The following is a 17,424-nucleotide window of genomic DNA, read 5'->3' as shown; positions in this document are numbered from 1 at the left end:
AAATCACGTTTTATATGTTAAATATCTATGATTATATAAGAGTAAAAATTTATAAAATATTGATAATGTGAAACTATTTTGAGAGACAAATCTAACAAAATCATACATAACTATATTTGCATTAACATATAAATCATATTATATGGTCAAATAAGATTGATTAATAGTACTAAAATTTTATTATTACAATATTATTGGAGCGGAGGAAGTATGATCCAGTATCTAACATTTCAAGCTCTTGCATGCTCATATAATTGTGCAGATTAGCTGTAAGGCCCACGGAATTTTAGACTTGGCCACAACTCATGGCACCAAAAGTTCCACAAAGAATTGGCCATCATTATGCTTTATTTTATACATCACAAAGTAAATATATAATTGTCACATGTATGATTAATTAGAATTTATTTATTTGTTACACTGTCATTTTCTGCAACAAATTACGAGTATTAATTTAAGACAATACTCTGCTTGGAAATGAAGTATAAATCATGAAGTATATAACCTGAAGATGATGATTGTTTTGTCTTTAATTAAGAACAACAATAATGATTATAATTGGTAATTGCTCATCATGACAAATGTAAATTAACCTTTTACTCAAAGTCAAAGCATAGATAATAGCAAAAGTTACCATATTTAACGTATGAAAACATACAGTAATCTAATTTACCTAATTAGCTGAATAATTAGTACACCATCTAGGATCATAATCTCATATTTTTTTCACCTGAGGTGGGGATGGGAGACAAAAAGAGCATCTTGTTGATTTTGAATTTCTGGCGCCATCTAATCATGGCTTATTAAATTATTAACCATATAATATAAGTTTAAGATAATTAACGACCTTAAGTAAGGTAATCTAGAAAATGACATGTATAATCCTTGTCAAAGTATTTTCCCCTCATTTGGTATTGTACTATTGATTATAATAAAGTTTCATATGTGGCTGGACAGGCTATGTGGCTGTGGCCAGAGTAACTTGATCAGAGTTATTCAGCCGGTCAGGGATTACTTGGTTAAAGTCAAGGAGTACTCGATCGGTCAGTGGTTATACGATTGGTCAAAAATTACTCGGGCAGTTAGGGGTTATAGATTGGTCGCTCAGGGTTACTCGGTTAGGGGTTACGGTCAGTATTTTGGTGTAAATCAGCCAGTCACACAATGCGGTCAGCTACACAATAAACGCATAGATTAAAACATTAGAGAAATTGGTTTTTTACATCAAAAGACAAAAGAAATTTAAAAGAGTGTGTTCCTTAATACTTCGTAAAAGTAAATTTCAAGCTTCAATAGGTATAATCAAAGGATAATCAAAGGTTAATCATTAAGTCGGATTGAGTGTGAGCACAAGGTGAAATCAAGAATTATTAGCAATAAAAAAATAAAAAAAATAAAAAAAAAACTATATGTTTTAGCATTTTATATATATTCTTTGGGATTATGAACTTTTTAAAAAAAAATATTTATATACATATAGTTGGGATTAGAGACTAAGAGAGGAGGGGTTGATGATTTATTTTTGAGATACATTTAAAGAAGATATTCCAATTTCCTTAAATAGTAATAATCCCTAAATCCTTTGGAATCATTCCCTAATGTATTGTTCTGACAAATTCTAAAGTGATTACTATTTATATAATATGATCAATTTATTTAAAAAAAAAAAAAAAACATTAATCAATTTTCATCTCGTTTTTTTAGTGGTGTGCCAAAAGAAAAAAAAGAAAAGAAAAAGAGAAGATAAATACTTAAAAGAGAAGCAGAGGAATCATGGGTGGGAACTTGAAATTTGCTTTCTCGGATCCTGCGTGAAACAATTGTCACTATAACATTAACACATACCCATCAATATTGATGGCCAAAGATAAAGGAAACTAAGGAATGATGAAAAAGTAGAAAAAGATAAAGAAAATCTAATTTTTATTTTTTTTTAATTTTTTTTGGGAAAAATACATAAAAGAAAATCCAATGATAAATAAAACAGTATTGAAGCAAAGCAGACAAAACTACAATAACTTTCAAGATAGATACATGTGAGAAGCAAAACCACAGAACAAATAGGATGAAATTTTACTTAATACATCCCAAGATTTTAGTAGAGTATCACTATCTAAGAGCTTTCAATTCTAATGTTTGGCCAAGATTGTTTTGTTAGGGAGTTATGGGTGTGGTCATGTGGACAATTCTACTATGGAGTACGTGATATTATTTTGACATGTTATGAATATGACAATGAAGTTTATACGTAGTTATTAAAAGTATGTTAATATATCATAGGACCATCGACCACATTAGTAATCCGACCTATGTACATAGACCATTATTAGTAGCTAATAGGTTAAGTTCTCATTAGTATTTGTTAGTCTCTTTGCCAATCATGATTTGATGTACGTGATCAGGTATGTATTATATTATACACAATTAGACAATAACACTTTACTTTACATGTTTATATCCGTTTGACATACATAAACGTACTATACATTATCTGTTTGACATACATAAACGTACTATACGTTATACGGAGTAGATAACAGTGTAACATAAGAATTATGCATTCTAATAGTAAATGTTATCTACACCTCCTCATGAACCACCAAAAAAAGAAAAAAGTCATATTGATTGATATGATATCACCCATGCCAATCAAAAAACAAGAATAGTTTTTGAAATAGTAGTGAAATTCAACCTCACTATTCAAAATAAGAGGTAAATAGGTAGGTAGTGATGGTTGTTAATAGAAAGAAAGAGAGAAGAAAATACAAAATCATCTAATTTCTTTTTTAGTTATCTTTTTGTCAATCTATATCACACTCTCTTCTCCAACTCTCAGTCCCACTCAAACCAAAAACTCATGATGAAACACCCTCTGCACCCTGCACTCCAAAAAAGCACCATTTCTTCTCTTACTAGATTTTCTACTATTACTCATTTTTCTTCTACTATTTCTCATCATCATAATTATCTTCATTTTCTTTCTTCCCTTAAATTTACCTTCTTTCACTTCTTTTCTTCCACACTTAGATTTTTCATCACTCAAAAACCATGAAATTCTCTTCTTCTCTGTTTTCCTCTGTTTTTCTCTGTTTATTCCTCACCATTTTTCCCTTACTAATTCAATCACAAACACCCACATTTCAAAAATCCCAAATCCCAATTCAAGTTCTTTCTCTTCTTTCCCTTAAATCTTCACTCAATGACCCTCAAGATTCCCTAAAAAGTTGGGATTCTACCTCAATTCTGTCAAACCCCTCCCCTGTTTCTCCCCATCATTCCCCTGTTTGGTGTTCTTGGTCAGGAATCAAATGTGCCCTTAATTCCTCCTTAATCATCTCATTAGACCTCTCTTCGCGTAATCTCTCCGGCAATATCCCACCAGATATCCGCCATTTATACTCCCTTAAAACCCTCAATTTGAGCAAGAATTCATTTGAGGGTAATTTTCCCACCTCAATTTTTGAATTATCAGAGCTTAGAATCCTTGACATAAACCATAACAACTATAACTCAACTTTTCCTCAAGGACTTTCTAAGCTCAAATTCCTTACACATTTCAATGGTTATAGCAACAGCTTCATTGGCCCTTTACCACTTGACCTCCAAGACATCCAGTTCCTCGAGTACCTTAACCTCGGAGGCAGCTACTTTTCGGGCGGTATTCCAGCAGAGTATGGCAGTTTGTCTAGGCTAAACTTCCTTCATTTAGCAGGAAACAGCCTAAATGGTACAATACCACCTGAACTTGGTTCTTTGAATCAGCTTGAGCATCTTGAAATGGGGTATAACAATTTTGAAGGGTCTTTACCAATTGAGTTGGGTATGTTGTCCAACTTACAATACTTAGACATCTCAAATTGTAGCTTATCTGGGAGTATACCCCAAGAAATTGGGAACTTAACAAACTTAACTGCATTGTTGTTGTTTTCCAACGACTTTTCTGGTGTAATCCCATCTAGCCTATCCAACTTGAAAAGACTACAATGGCTTGATTTATCAGGTAACCGCCTTTCGGGTTCGATTCCTGAGTATATTTCAGAGCTCAAGGAGCTGAATGTACTAAGTTTGTTAAGCAATGAGTTAAGTGGGGAGATTCCACAAGGTGTTGGTGAGCTTCCAATGCTTGAGTTCCTTCTTCTTTGGAATAATGACCTTAATGGGTCATTGCCTTCTAGTCTTGGTACCAATGGAAAGTTGGTTAAACTCGACGTTTCCTCGAACCGCCTTACCGGGGTTTTGCCGGAGCAATTGTGCTATAACAACACCTTGGAGAAGCTAATCTTGTTCAATAATCAGTTTACTGGTGAGTTGCCAATATCACTTGTGAATTGCACTTCATTAGTAAGGGTAAGAATTCAGAATAACTTGTTTAATGGGAGTATCCCAAATGGGTTTGGACACTTGCCTAATCTTGTTTTTATGGATGTTAGTAAAAATAATTTAAGTGGGAACATTCCCAATGATCTTGGGATTGCACCTAAATTGATGAATTTAAATGTTTCAGAGAATTTTTTTAGTGGGGAATTACCAAATGGGATTTGGGGTAGTCCTAGTTTGCAGATTTTCTCAGCTTCTTTTTGTGGGATTTCTGGGAATATCCCAGATTTTAAGGGGTGCAAAAGTTTGTACCAAATTGAGATGGAAGGGAACAATTTAAAGGGTACAATCCCTTGGAATATAGGGCACTGTGAGAAGTTGATTTCCTTAAATTTGAGGAAAAATATGTTGACAGGAATTATTCCTTGGGAAATTTCTACTCTTCCTTCTATTAATATTGTTGATCTTTCTTATAATAATCTTAGTGGGAGTATTCCTTCTAATTTTGATGATTGTAGAACTTTGGAGACTTTTAATGTGTCATTTAATCTTTTGACGGGGTCTATACCATCTTCGGGGTCGATTTTTCCTAATTTGAATGCATCATCATTTATGGGTAATGAGGGGTTGTGTGGTAATTTGATTGGGAAGCCGTGCTTGTCGGGTTCTCCGGTGGCCGGAGCATCGGATATGGAGGATAAGAAGCCTAAGAAGACGGCGGGGGCTATTGTGTGGATCATGGCCGCGGCATTTGGGGTTGGACTGTTTGTGTTGATTGCCGGTAGTAGGTGTTTTCATGCCAATTATAGCCGTAAAATATCCGAGGGTAAGGAGATTGGTCCGTGGAAGTTGACCGCCTTTCAACGATTGAACTTCACCGCGGATGATGTGTTGGAGTGCTTGGCAATGAGTGATAAGATCATCGGAATGGGGGCTACCGGGACAGTGTATAGGGCGGAGATGCCTAGTGGCGAAATCATAGCAATCAAGAAGTTATGGGGCAAGCAAAAGGAGACGTTGAGGAGGCGAAGAGGGGTGCTCGCCGAGGTGGAGGTGCTAGGCAATGTAAGGCATAGGAACATTGTAAGGTTGTTAGGGTGTTGTTGTAATAGGGAAAGCACATTGTTGCTCTATGAGTACATGCCTAATGGGAGTTTAGATGATTTGTTGCATGGCAAGGTCAAAGGAGAAAATCTAATAGCAGATTGGCTTACTAGGTACAAGATTGCCCTCGGCGTGGCTCAAGGCATATGTTATCTACACCACGATTGCGATCCAGTCATTGTTCATCGCGATCTTAAACCTAGTAACATCCTTCTAGACGCCGAAATGGAGGCAAGGGTGGCTGATTTTGGGGTGGCCAAGCTCATACAAAGCGACGAGTCTATGTCCGTCATTGCTGGATCATACGGCTACATTGCACCCGGTATAGCCCTTCTCCTTCACTCTTAACACTTAAATTTGTTTTAAAGACACCATTAGTTTAATTAACTAACTTATCTAAAATTTGAAAATACTCAATCATGCATGTGGTCCAAAAGTGTTATGGTATGTCAGTGTGTATATAGCATACAACAAGTATGCAATTTATTCAAACATTTGGAAGCATGCTTTTTTTTTTTGTACAATTTGGTGACAGACGAAAATTAAATCTACCCATAAAATTGGAAATTTGGAATACTATATAAACTATATGTGATGTTGATTCATCAAACAAATAAAGTTATAGTGCAAACACCAAAAATTCCTTATTGTCATTTGTCAGTGAACTGACTCAGCAACTCGTTAACTCAGTGTTATTTAGTGGCATACTACAATTTTACACAGTAGTGGCTCTTTCAACTGTTACGCGTGATGTTGCTTTTTCTTGCTTTTTTTTCTTTCAAAATCATTTAAATTTGGACCTACTCACCAATTTGTCAAACACTTAGTTTGTAATAATCTTTGGTGCAATACATTGCATTGACTCATTTAGTCATTTTTAGCACCTTTTTTATTAGTTAATTTCATGGTTAAGATTAAAAACAAAACAAAACAAAAAAAAAAAAGTTGTCTTCTTGTTTGTATTCACTAAGCTAGTAAGCCCCACTAATTACTTAGGTGAATTTAATTAACCTTAAGTAAAAGCTAAGTTTAGTAATCTTTATGTTTGCAACTTTTTTTTGTACTAAATTGTTGTGTGTTTTGGATGATGCAGAGTATGCTTATACGTTACAAGTCGATGAAAAGAGTGACATTTATAGTTACGGGGTGGTACTATTGGAGATATTGAGCGGAAAAAGATCAGTACACCCGGAGTTTGGTGAAGGAAATAGTGTTGTAGATTGGGTGCGTACCAAAATTAAGGCGAAAAATGGGATCAATGATATCCTAGACAAAAATGCAGGGGCGTCTTGTGCATCAGTAAGAGAGGAGATGATGCTTGTACTTAGAGTCGCGTTACTTTGTACAAGTCGAAACCCTGCTGATAGGCCGTCCATGAGGGATGTTATATCAATGTTGCAAGAAGCCAAGCCTAAGAGAAAATCTCCTAGTCTAGGAAGAGGTGATAGTGGTGATCATGTAATAGAAATTGGTGGTTGTGTTGATGTTCATGACAATGTTGGTGCACCTCCTTTAGGTGAAAAGAAGTAAAGAAATTAAATTTATGTTAATATTAGTACTAATCTTTTTTCTAATTATTATTTTCTATTTTTTGGGGTTTTTTTTTTTCAATTTATGATTCAAATTGTGGGGGGAGGTATAGAAATAGTTTTTATGAAGTGATTTTTGATGGAAATTTGAGGCAATGATTTTGTTCTAGTACTAATTGTAACAAAGTATTGTTTGATGTGGCCAGCTTGTGCTTTTTTAGAGGTGATAATTATATTGCAGATTTATTCAAAAAGCAAAAATAAATCCATTCATTACTATTGTAGCTAGAATTAGTCAAAAGAAATTATGAAGTTAGCTTAAAAAGGGCATTTCCTTTCGGTTTGAGAATTATCAAGTGCATACAGTAATCTCTAGAAGATGATATGATAAGTACACTCTAGATTTCTAGTTGTGGATGTCTATCTATCATCCCCCACCAGGCCGAGCACTGCAGCTGAACGTCGATGGTGCAGTGCTCGGATGCTGGCTCTTGGATAGGCTTTGGTGATCGCCATGCTTTTAAATGTAGCAAGACTTGAGTATTATAATGAGGCGACTCATGTAATGCACTAGCTCAATCTGTATATATATTTATAGAACTTTGATATAATTCTTTCAAAATTTGGTCTTTGAAAGACCCATCATCATACAAAAATTTCAGCCTCACCACTTTTGGGGGCTAATGTAGATATAGACATAGCATGCAAGAACAATATGATCAATTGATATAACAATTAATTAAGAGACATTTAACATAGAAAACATTAAAGCTGTCTCCTTGTTTTTAAAGGATCTCATAAGGTGCTGTTTACAATTCCTTTGGCTTTCCTCTGGCTCCTTATTCCCCTGTATGAGATGTACTACCAAGCTTTTCTCATGTGCCTGTTCACACAATAAATTACATTAGACTATTACGGAGTAAGTACGTGCTTGTTAACATAGTACGGACTACAAAGTACCTATATATAGCCGTAATTAAGTTAATAACCACATTGATGTTGTACCGATTTACTATTAGTTGTACGGTTTGATTACAAGATTGCTTATATCTGAACCTTTTTCCGAGCTAAGACCATACCTCTAGTGACATAACTGATGCAATTTCCTTCTGTAAATCTTGAAAGCATTCCACATTTTGATTGACAGTATACACAAGCTCCCTTAATGTATTGCTTGCCTTTTCAGCCTGCATTCATGCAAGCACAACAAACTAAATTTAAAATTTTTTGAACCAAAATAATGATATACAAATTACATTATTACAAAATTTTGAGGTAGTGATTAAAAATTTCTAGATAAACATTAACCTGATTTTGAAGGTCTATGATGGTGTCTTCAATATTTTCTATAACTTCCAAAGCTAATTTCATGGCATCATATACAGAAACTATATCAGCCTGCATACAAATTGCCAACTTATTTTAAATTAGCAATCAAATTAAAATAGTAATTTTCATATCATTATTTAGTTGTTATATAAAAATGCATCTTTGATCGATCCTCTCAAATTCAATTACGTGATAAAGAATATACGCAGAATATTTTCTTAGCATTTTAGGTTAGGAAATATGAAACGCACCGTTGCACCATCAACTAATGGAAGTTTAGTAGAGTAAGCAGAGAGCTTCCTGGTAACTCTACCAACAGCTTCACAATTTTTTTTCTCCAATTTTTCCCACTCATTGAGAAGCTCAATTTGTGGGCATAAAATTTCAAGAAACTTTACTTTTTGCTTTAGTCTTTCCACTTTCATCCTCTTTTCAGCAATTGCATATCTCATTTTGTATAGTTTCAACCATACACCAAACACTCTCTCCTGTCAAATATCATGTAGACACAACATAAGCATATCATTTAAAATTTCAAACTATTACCCCGTATTATATAGGTATTAAACGTTCTGTTTCATTTTATGTCTCATCTTGTGTCTAAACACGTCTCGTTTTTACTCATAACATACATGGCAATTCAAGATCACCACCTCCCTTTCACTTTTCCTTTTAATTTTTTTCCTAATTGATCACTCATTTCTTTTTATTGTTTTCCCTTACTTTTTCTATTTGTTTTGTTACAAGCTGTCTTTCTTTTGTAAATGCAAGATACTTCGTATTTGAGTTTGATAAAAACTACAAATAAGGGCTAAATTTTAAAAAGGGTTGTAAAACTTTAACCATCACAAAGAACTTTCTATACCTCTTTTTAAAGATGGTGTGATGAAATTAGTTGGATATCCCTGTAATGCAATCACATAGCATTAATTAGTTTGTTAACTTGTATTTTTCTTGTATCAAATTCTTAACTAAGCATATATTATTGATTAAGAGGGCAATCCCAAAAAGGGACTAATTTTGGCTACAATTTACTTATGCTAGTTGGTCAAGTTATATAATGGGTGGGTCATTAGTAGCCAATTTTAAAGATAGCCCGAACCTACCACCTGCCCATGAAACAACCCATCTCGTTGTTTCATGGGCCGGTCCTCAACCCGACCTGCCTTGTGAATGGCACTGGCCATCATTACGGAGAGTTGTAATTGGAGTTAAATTATGTCTTTTATCTACTGATCTACATTACTAGCCTTTGTACAAGAAAAAATAAATAAATAAAAAAACGAAACGAGACAAGATTTCAAGGGTGGCCAAGGTTAGAAGTTTTCGGTTATGTGATGTGGTGAGCCCTCTACTAAATTTCCTTTACGTTCAATCGTTCTCATATAACAGATAGATTTTGACATATGAGCAATGTCATTCATACATAAATGAAGATGTAAGGAAGGGAAAACCAACTGACCTCTGCTTTTCGCCTAACAATTGCCATAGCAGCCTCAGCCTTAGCATTGGCAAATCTCCATTGAAGCAGTCTACTATGCATAATCTTGTATTGGTGAAATTCTTCCTCTTGAGCTGATGATACCTTCTTCTGCTTATTGAAGTACTTCAGAACCCCACTTACAGTTTTCACCTTAGGTGAATCTGGTGCCAAGGGCGGGGCGGACAATGGACGGCCTGGAGACAGTGCCCATGCAGAGGGGGATTTGATCAAGGACCTCCCTACTGCCTTCGATATTGTGTTATGAGAATTCGACCTGAAAAGCCTAGCCAAATTACTCTGGTTGGCGTTGTTGTGATCTTCCTTTGAGTCCTTGCTATCTAAGCTTAGTCTCCTTCGTGGACTGCCTATGACTTTGGATATAGGAATATTGTTGTAGCTTTCATCTTCTTTCTCTTCCTTAGTGGCGCTTCTAGTCTTGATTATTGACCTTGTCCGATGAACTGATTGTCGAGGGGAAGTGGTGGCAGACCTTGAAGCACGGACCTCAGGAAGAGAAGCAGATGAAATCCGGTTTGTGGAACGATATGGGGATGTCCCACGAGATTCTGAGGTAGAAGCAGTTGATGCACCACTACTACTACGGCTCAAGCGTGGTGAGCGAGGAATGCCAGCAGATTGGGGACGACGTACTTTGGAGTTGGGGGTCATGGGTGTACTAGTTTCCATTTCGGGATTACTTTGTTTACATATAATTGCCATATTGTTAAGAATAGGAAGACATTTTATGAGATTCAATGATACCAAGAAACCATAGTGGTGGGAGTGTCACACAGTTACATCACTTACATGCAAATAGGAGTTGCGGGCACGTTGAGGCATATAATAAATGAGACGGCCTAGTCCATAAGCTTAATATGTCACTTTCATCACTAGTGTCAAGAAAACCACCAAGACCAAAATGTCTATTTATAAGTTTTAAATACAGCTAGAGGTTAAGCTGTCACGCTTAGCCGGCAAGATGACTAATTCCTTCTTATGATGGGGAGATTTTTCAAAAAGAAGAGAAAACTATCAAGAAACTGCCTAGAAATTCAGTTGAAAAGGGCCGAAGATCAAACAAACATGTTCAGCAAACAAGACCAGTATGCAGATAGCCATGTAACATAACCTTAAAAACAGTGACTCATGCAAGCAAATAATCAACTGATGGCACAGATGAGCATATACGAGTCGTGTAGCTGGCCTGTAGGAAAAAGATGAAAGTTGAGATGAAGATAAGAGTGGTGAAAATCCAAAGTCACATGAGCAAATCATAACGTTACTGCAATAACTAACAACAAATATTTCTTGTTAAGGTTTGCATAGCGGGCTAACCATAAAAACATTCTAGTTCTCAAGTAAAGTTTGAAAGTAAATGAAGCTGAAATTACAAACAAAAGCCTCAAAGTCATATATCATTGCACTCCAACTTTTAACCACTACAAGGCAAATCATCTACCATGAGCCCTCAGCACCAGCAGTGGGATTCTTGAATGCAGAGTATTCCCAATATGTCTTCAATGAGTAGGGTGGGGAGATTGTCACACCGCCTTCTTCTGTGATCTTTGCAATCTGATAATTTTTGAAGTAAAATTTAGTAAAGGATATTTGGTAAATTAGTGAATCACAAACATTTTGGAGTATGCAGAAACTACACAATCATAATGCAGGCATCCATCTGAGTATGCAGAAACTAGATGACTGCATTGACCAGATTTTTAGATACATCTCCAGCATCATGTTTCCCTTAGAGCTGTGTCATTTTTGAAAATGCATTGTCATGATTCTTTATGTAAAAACAATTGACAAAAATGCTTAAACAATCCAAAGGCACAGTTAAATCTTTTTTTATTTTTTCCCAATAAATTTGTATTATTTTATCTATGTGTGATTACCTACCCCAAAGGCCAAAACCATAGAGGCGAGGAGAAAAAGTCCAAGGCAATTCGGCAAACCACTTCACATTCTTCACACTCACATGCAAGCACTTCAAACATGTAAAATGGTTCCCAACCCTTTTGCCAAACCTCGACTAAATAGGCATCATAAAATAGTGCTAAGTTTCACATTTCAGGGTTCTTAATAATTCTCACTTATCTTTAGCACTGTTAATCTAATATTACAATACTATGTGCACACAGAGACCAATTAGCTCACACACAGCTCAGACATCTCCAAACATAATGCAACCTTAGGAAAGAAGCATTAAAAAAGGACATTAAACAAAGCATGCTGCATGTTCCTGTATCAAAACAGTAATCCATACTAAGACTCATATGGAGTATTCATAAGTGGAGATCAATGAGTGCATGAGTCAATAATGAGTCCTTAACAACTCAAAGGATTTGCCTAAGCCCTAAGATACCAAACTGGTGTATAATTACAGTTGCTCAGGAAATAGAAGAGAAAATTTTGTAGATGGCTACAGAAGCATGTCATGAAAACTAAATCATGACAAAGATGAACAGACCTGAAGCTTGTTGACTGCAGATCGATCACGGTATAGTAGGACACGCATGCACTTCTCCAGTAGCCTAACACCATCTTCAAAACTCAGGTCCTCTTTCCATTCATCTCGCAGAATTGGCACCGCAAGGTGATTACCAAATCCGGTGGCGACGTGATTGTCTTGATAGTGTACACCAATCATATTGACCTACACACATGCGTCAGAAACATCACACAGTTCAAAACCTTCATTCAAAAAACAAAAGTTATGTGGAGTTACAAAACATTCTAACAGCAATCATCCGAGCATGAAGCTGAAGATTGAAAACTCACCGTTCCAAGGTACTTCTGTCCATTTTTAACTCCACCAAGGACAAGAGAGTTCCAAAGTGGATTAAACTTGTTACGCCTATTATACATAACACGAGTCAGGTAGTTGTGCACCTCTTTAGGTCCAAGGGAGTTTCCGTCATCCCACATGTTGTCATACAGACTGCAAACATCAAGGTTAAAAACAAAGAAGTCACGAGTCAGGAAAGCAAAAACATGAAAGGCACATCAATGACTGAAGAAACATAAAGAGATTAATTATACTATTGACCTATTGTGCTTTTGATATAACTATTGTGGGCTTCAAGAGTCAATCATTTTGGCTCTTGCTATTGGCAGCATGTTTCAGCACAAAGTTAAATGCACTTATTGAACAAAAGAAATGCCAAAAGGATTATCACTTACATGAGATCATCTAGGTAACGCAGAAGCTCCTGAAAGTCACTTATTTCTCCACTGGCACCAAGAAGAGAGTGCTTCCCGATACCTTTCAATCTCTCCACACTTTTGTAACGCAATGTGGATCCATAGGAACCTGTCATACATGTCAATACTTTAGTTACTTAAATGCTAAAAGGATAAACCGCTTTACACATAACAAGACAACCCCCTGATATTGTGTTTTAAGGTTTAAAACTTTACAAAGATAATTATCCTGCAGAACAATCTCAACAGGACCAGCAAATAGTGCCACAATCCAAGACTTTAGTAACCTTAACAATTGCTTGTAAATATTTTCATCCTACATAATCATAATATATTATTCAAACGCATACGCGCACACAAACGCACACACACACACACACACCAAAAAAAAAAAAAAAAAAAAAAAAACAAAACTCGTAAAAAGTATTCTATTGGCATAGTTGAGAATGACAGAGATAAATATAGCTCACTCTAGAAAGAGCTTGTTAAACAGACACAGGAGAGATGCTACAGTGATGGAAATAAGCCATACCACACACCAAACATTATTGCCACACTAAAAAGGAGCATACTTAATACAACCAAGAAAGAGGCAGAAGCAGAAATCTAGAAAGTAATTACCAACAAGAACTATAACTTTTGAAAAGGTAATAATTCCTTTGAAATTTGAAATACTCAAAGACAAATGATGAAGACATGTTGAGACTCTATGGTTATAATAGGTGAAACAATTTAACCATTTCTTATTTCGGAAGCCCTACATGCTTACAGTCAAATAGATGACAAAGGCATTGCAAATTATACTCATGTATCAGCCAAAGATGACACAATACTAGAGCATGCATAGCCAGGTGAGTATTAAAAGCTAAACCCTGAACTTTAAGAATATGACTGATATCCAATCATTGGACTTTTTTTTCTTTTTTGGTGAAAGAATCATTGACCATAGTAAGATGAGTGGTTATCTGAGTCCTCACTACTTTTATGCTTTTGAGAAGTGGAGAGGCCTTCAAATGATTACCTCAAAAGCACATTTCTTGTATGTAATTATCCCAAAATAACTGGACAGTGCAGCTTCTAAACTTAAAATATTTAAGGTGACTCTATATAGTCTCTGAAAAAACCAAGGAATCCATAGGAAAGTTCTCCAATATTAACATATGAGACACCCAATCCACTTCAGTAGTTCAAACAGAGAGGTCAAACAAAAGGAAGTCATTAACGGATATAAGCTAAAAGCTAAAGTAGATACCAAAACCTCAAGGGGGTGCATCTCAATAGATACATTCTCCATAATAACCACCCTTTAATATGAATCTTACTAATTGTAAATTCAGAAGAGTTGCTCTGAATGTACTTAAATTTAACCCTAACTGCCTTATCATTCAATAAGATAACAATTCCCATAAAGAAAACACCTTTTCATCCCCTTCCAAGTTCCAACCAATTGAAGTCTATATCTAATTATTCATCAAAACCATCTAACCCTCATAGCGAAACACGAACAATAAAATTTTCACAACACTCTCATGCGCAAACCCCGAAAGCCCAAACAAAAGTATACATTACTCACTGAAGTATATATATAATGGGAAGCAATAAAGAACCGCAAAAACAAGATGAAAACAAATCAAAATCAGACCTCCCATATCAGCAGCAATGAGAATTCCATCCTTATACTTGATTCCAATAACAGATGTCCCAGTCACATAAGGGTACCTGTTTCATACAAATCACTCAATCAAATTCCATTCCCAATTAACAAATTAATCAACGCCTAATTTCAAACAACACTCTAAAAGCAAATGAACTATAATTTACAAACAATAAAATATTAATACCCACAACAAATTTTTAAAAAATCTAGCTTTTACAAAACCCTAATCGATGGAATCTGAGAAATGACCCCAAAAAATTGTAAAAATTGAATTAGAGTGAAATGAACCCTTGAAGCATTGAAATTGAAAGTAGGAGAGAGAAAAAAGGGCATACTGAGTTCGCTGAATATCGTCGACGAGTAGAGTGCTGGTGTTTTTGGGATCCATTGAAGTAAGATTGTTGAGTTTTCTCTCTCTTGATTTTGGTTTCTCTCTTAATCAGCTTTCTTGCGTATTCTTTTTTTTGCGTATTCTTTTTCCTCAAGAAATCGGAAATGAGCATACTCTTTGCTTTATGTCCGACATGTACTCTAAAAACTATTAAGGGGTAAAATGGGAATTTTAACCGAGTACAAATGGGGTATTTTTGGGATTTTGGAGTATTTTACATTGCTTGTGGGAGTACTAGCTCCGTAGCTCGGTTAATTTTTTTAGGATCTTAATAAGAAACGACTCTAAGGCAGATAAGCAGTTAAAGAGGAAATTCAAGTTTATCTAGGAGATAAACTTGATAAGAATATCCCAGGGTACTTTCGTAAAAATGCAGTAAAATTGGGGTTATTTATGTAATTTTGACACTAACTGAAAATTCAACTCCGTCAAATGCTGTTTGTCACTTTGGTAAACAATTGTTTCAGAAAAAATCATCAAAAATGTAATTTTCGTCAACAAATTTTGTCAACAATCGTCGGTGATGCACGGTGGTGATGGTAGAAATGGTGGTTATGGGGGTTGTTCTTCTTCTACATTTTTTATGTTTTCATGGCAGAATGGCTACCCGATTTAGCCCAAAGCGACAATTAGGTGATGCTTCCCCTAAAGGGTTTGTATGGCCCTACTTTACACACTTTGCTATTAGGGTTTCTATTTGTTCGGCCGGCCGGGCTACAGCCGCGAAGCGGCGTCATGGAGTTAGTATGTGACGGAATTGTTGGCGGTGGAACAGGAGGCTCTTTGAAGACGGTGGCTGTTATGGATTTTGGATAGGAAAGGTGAAGGTCGGGGGGAATGGCGTCATCTTCTTCCTCTTCGAGCTCTTCCATGGCTTCACACTAATAACGACATGACTTCAAAAAGTTCACACTGTTAAGTCAGTGGGTCTTTAATTTTTTTTACTTTTTTCTTTTTATTTTCAGATTTAATATTTTTTTTATACAATTTACACAATTCCATATGCATCTATTTACCAATATGCCATGGGATATACCAAGTTTGTTTATCTAGGAGATAAATGGGGGCCTCCTCAGCAGTTAAATCATTTTCTAAAGTCGTTAATTTTTTTAGGATCTTAATAAGGAACGACTCTAAGGAGTATTAATTTGGGAATGTATGTCAATATCATGCTTCGATCGGTGTAATTAATATTCATTTTAATTTAATATTTCTACGTTTAGTTAGCTTATCCAACGCTCCTTAGCTTTTGCCTTTTTTATTGACAAAAACTGTCAATATAATTTAATGGCATTTGTTGTAATATTAGAAAATAGTACTCGAATACCAGTTCATGAGTAATCCTACTCACTAATTGAGGCTAAGGCCCTGTTCTCTTACGTTGAAATTCAGTTCAGTTCAGTTCAGTTCAGCTCAGCTCAGTTCAGTTTAGTTCAGTTCAGCTCAGCTTCTAATTTCCTTCTCTTATAAAATATTCATTTCAGTTCAGTTCAGCTGAGTTCAGTCAATGAATAATAGGTCCTAAGTCTAATTGAAGTGAAGTTTAACAAGTGTTTTGGCATTACTCTACCAACACCATTGAAGCTTTCTTGTTCCTCCTTCCTCGATCTCCACCCAACTCCCACCGACAACACCAGTTCTACCATCTCCATTGTGTCAACCTTTCACCGACACTATCTTCCTCGTCTCCAACTTCCACTGATGACACCATCATATTCGATGGTTGAGCGTCAAATAAAATTAAACCCCTATATGTAAAGGGTGAAATTAAGTGTATGGTAAACGTTAAAAGGGTAAAGGTGACCATGTCTTCCATTAAAGCTTTCATTGAATTAAATTTTTGAAGATCTGAAAAATTATATATGAGAAGCTTCGATGGAGGAAGGAGTTTAATTATCTGCATATGTGGCCAATTTTCCCAATTCAACCTGTTGAATTTACAACAATACCCCAAATAGTTCATGACAATGTTGATTTTATTCTCTTGGTCAACGTATGTAGTCAATCAAATAGATCAACTGGTATTCTCTCCTTTTAATATTCAACAAATTGTAATGTTAATCCAAAAATAATTTAGTAGAAAGAATTTAAATTTTCAAAGAAAAAGTAGAATGATAATAATATCAGAATCTTTGTGTATCGTTCTAAATCCCTAATATAAGGAGAAAATACAAATTTATTACTTTATTTAAAATGGGCCCACAATTCTTGATATATTTATAAAAATGTCATGTCGACGGAGAAATTTTGGTGCTTATTTACAATTTTAATTTATCACTTGATAACTAAATTTTGTATATTAACGTGATAATTTGAGGTTCTCTATAATACAACATAGTTGATTAAATAAATAATTAAGAGTCTAAGACTACTATTGAATAGATGAAGAGAGGAAATGAATTACCACTAA

The 17,424-nt window shown here is 35.3% G+C and overlaps 3 protein-coding genes across 3 annotated transcripts; 1 reads left to right on the top strand and 2 right to left on the bottom strand.

Moving 5' to 3' along the window:
• Window positions 1-2,839: 2,839 nt before the first annotated feature.
• On the top strand, window positions 2,840-7,176 carry LOC145609332 (uncharacterized). The gene is made up of 2 exons (XM_081664838.1): window positions 2,840-5,743; window positions 6,515-7,176. Exons 1-2 carry the CDS (start codon window positions 3,049-3,051, stop codon window positions 6,949-6,951), a joined length of 3,132 nt encoding a protein of 1,043 aa, XP_081520964.1. The 5' UTR covers window positions 2,840-3,048; the 3' UTR covers window positions 6,952-7,176.
• A 486-nt stretch (window positions 7,177-7,662) lies between these two features.
• LOC145607384 (QWRF motif-containing protein 7-like) lies at window positions 7,663-10,558 on the bottom strand (the record flags this gene model as incomplete). The annotated part of the gene is given in 6 exon segments (XM_081663054.1): window positions 7,663-7,833; window positions 8,030-8,137; window positions 8,259-8,348; window positions 8,531-8,767; window positions 9,742-10,467; window positions 10,469-10,558. Coding segments are annotated over 6 exon segments (1,395 nt in total), but the record flags the coding sequence as incomplete, so codon positions are not given.
• Window positions 10,559-11,025: 467 nt separating this feature from the next.
• LOC145608167 (proteasome subunit beta type-4-like) lies at window positions 11,026-15,114 on the bottom strand. Its single transcript, XM_081663778.1, has 6 exons — window positions 14,959-15,114; window positions 14,609-14,685; window positions 12,946-13,075; window positions 12,544-12,703; window positions 12,233-12,418; window positions 11,026-11,334 (listed from the first exon to the last, which is right to left on the bottom strand). The coding sequence occupies exons 1-6, from the start codon at window positions 15,009-15,011 to the stop codon at window positions 11,218-11,220; spliced, it is 723 nt and encodes a 240-aa protein (XP_081519904.1). The 5' UTR covers window positions 15,012-15,114; the 3' UTR covers window positions 11,026-11,217.
• Window positions 15,115-17,424: the final 2,310 nt, after the last annotated feature.

The sequence above is a fragment of the Chenopodium album genome, chromosome 23, assembly GCF_948465745.1.
Source record: "Chenopodium album chromosome 23, dcCheAlbu1.1, whole genome shotgun sequence".
NCBI lineage: Eukaryota > Viridiplantae > Streptophyta > Magnoliopsida > Caryophyllales > Amaranthaceae > Chenopodium > Chenopodium album.
This window is presented reverse-complemented; position numbering and strand designations above follow the sequence as displayed.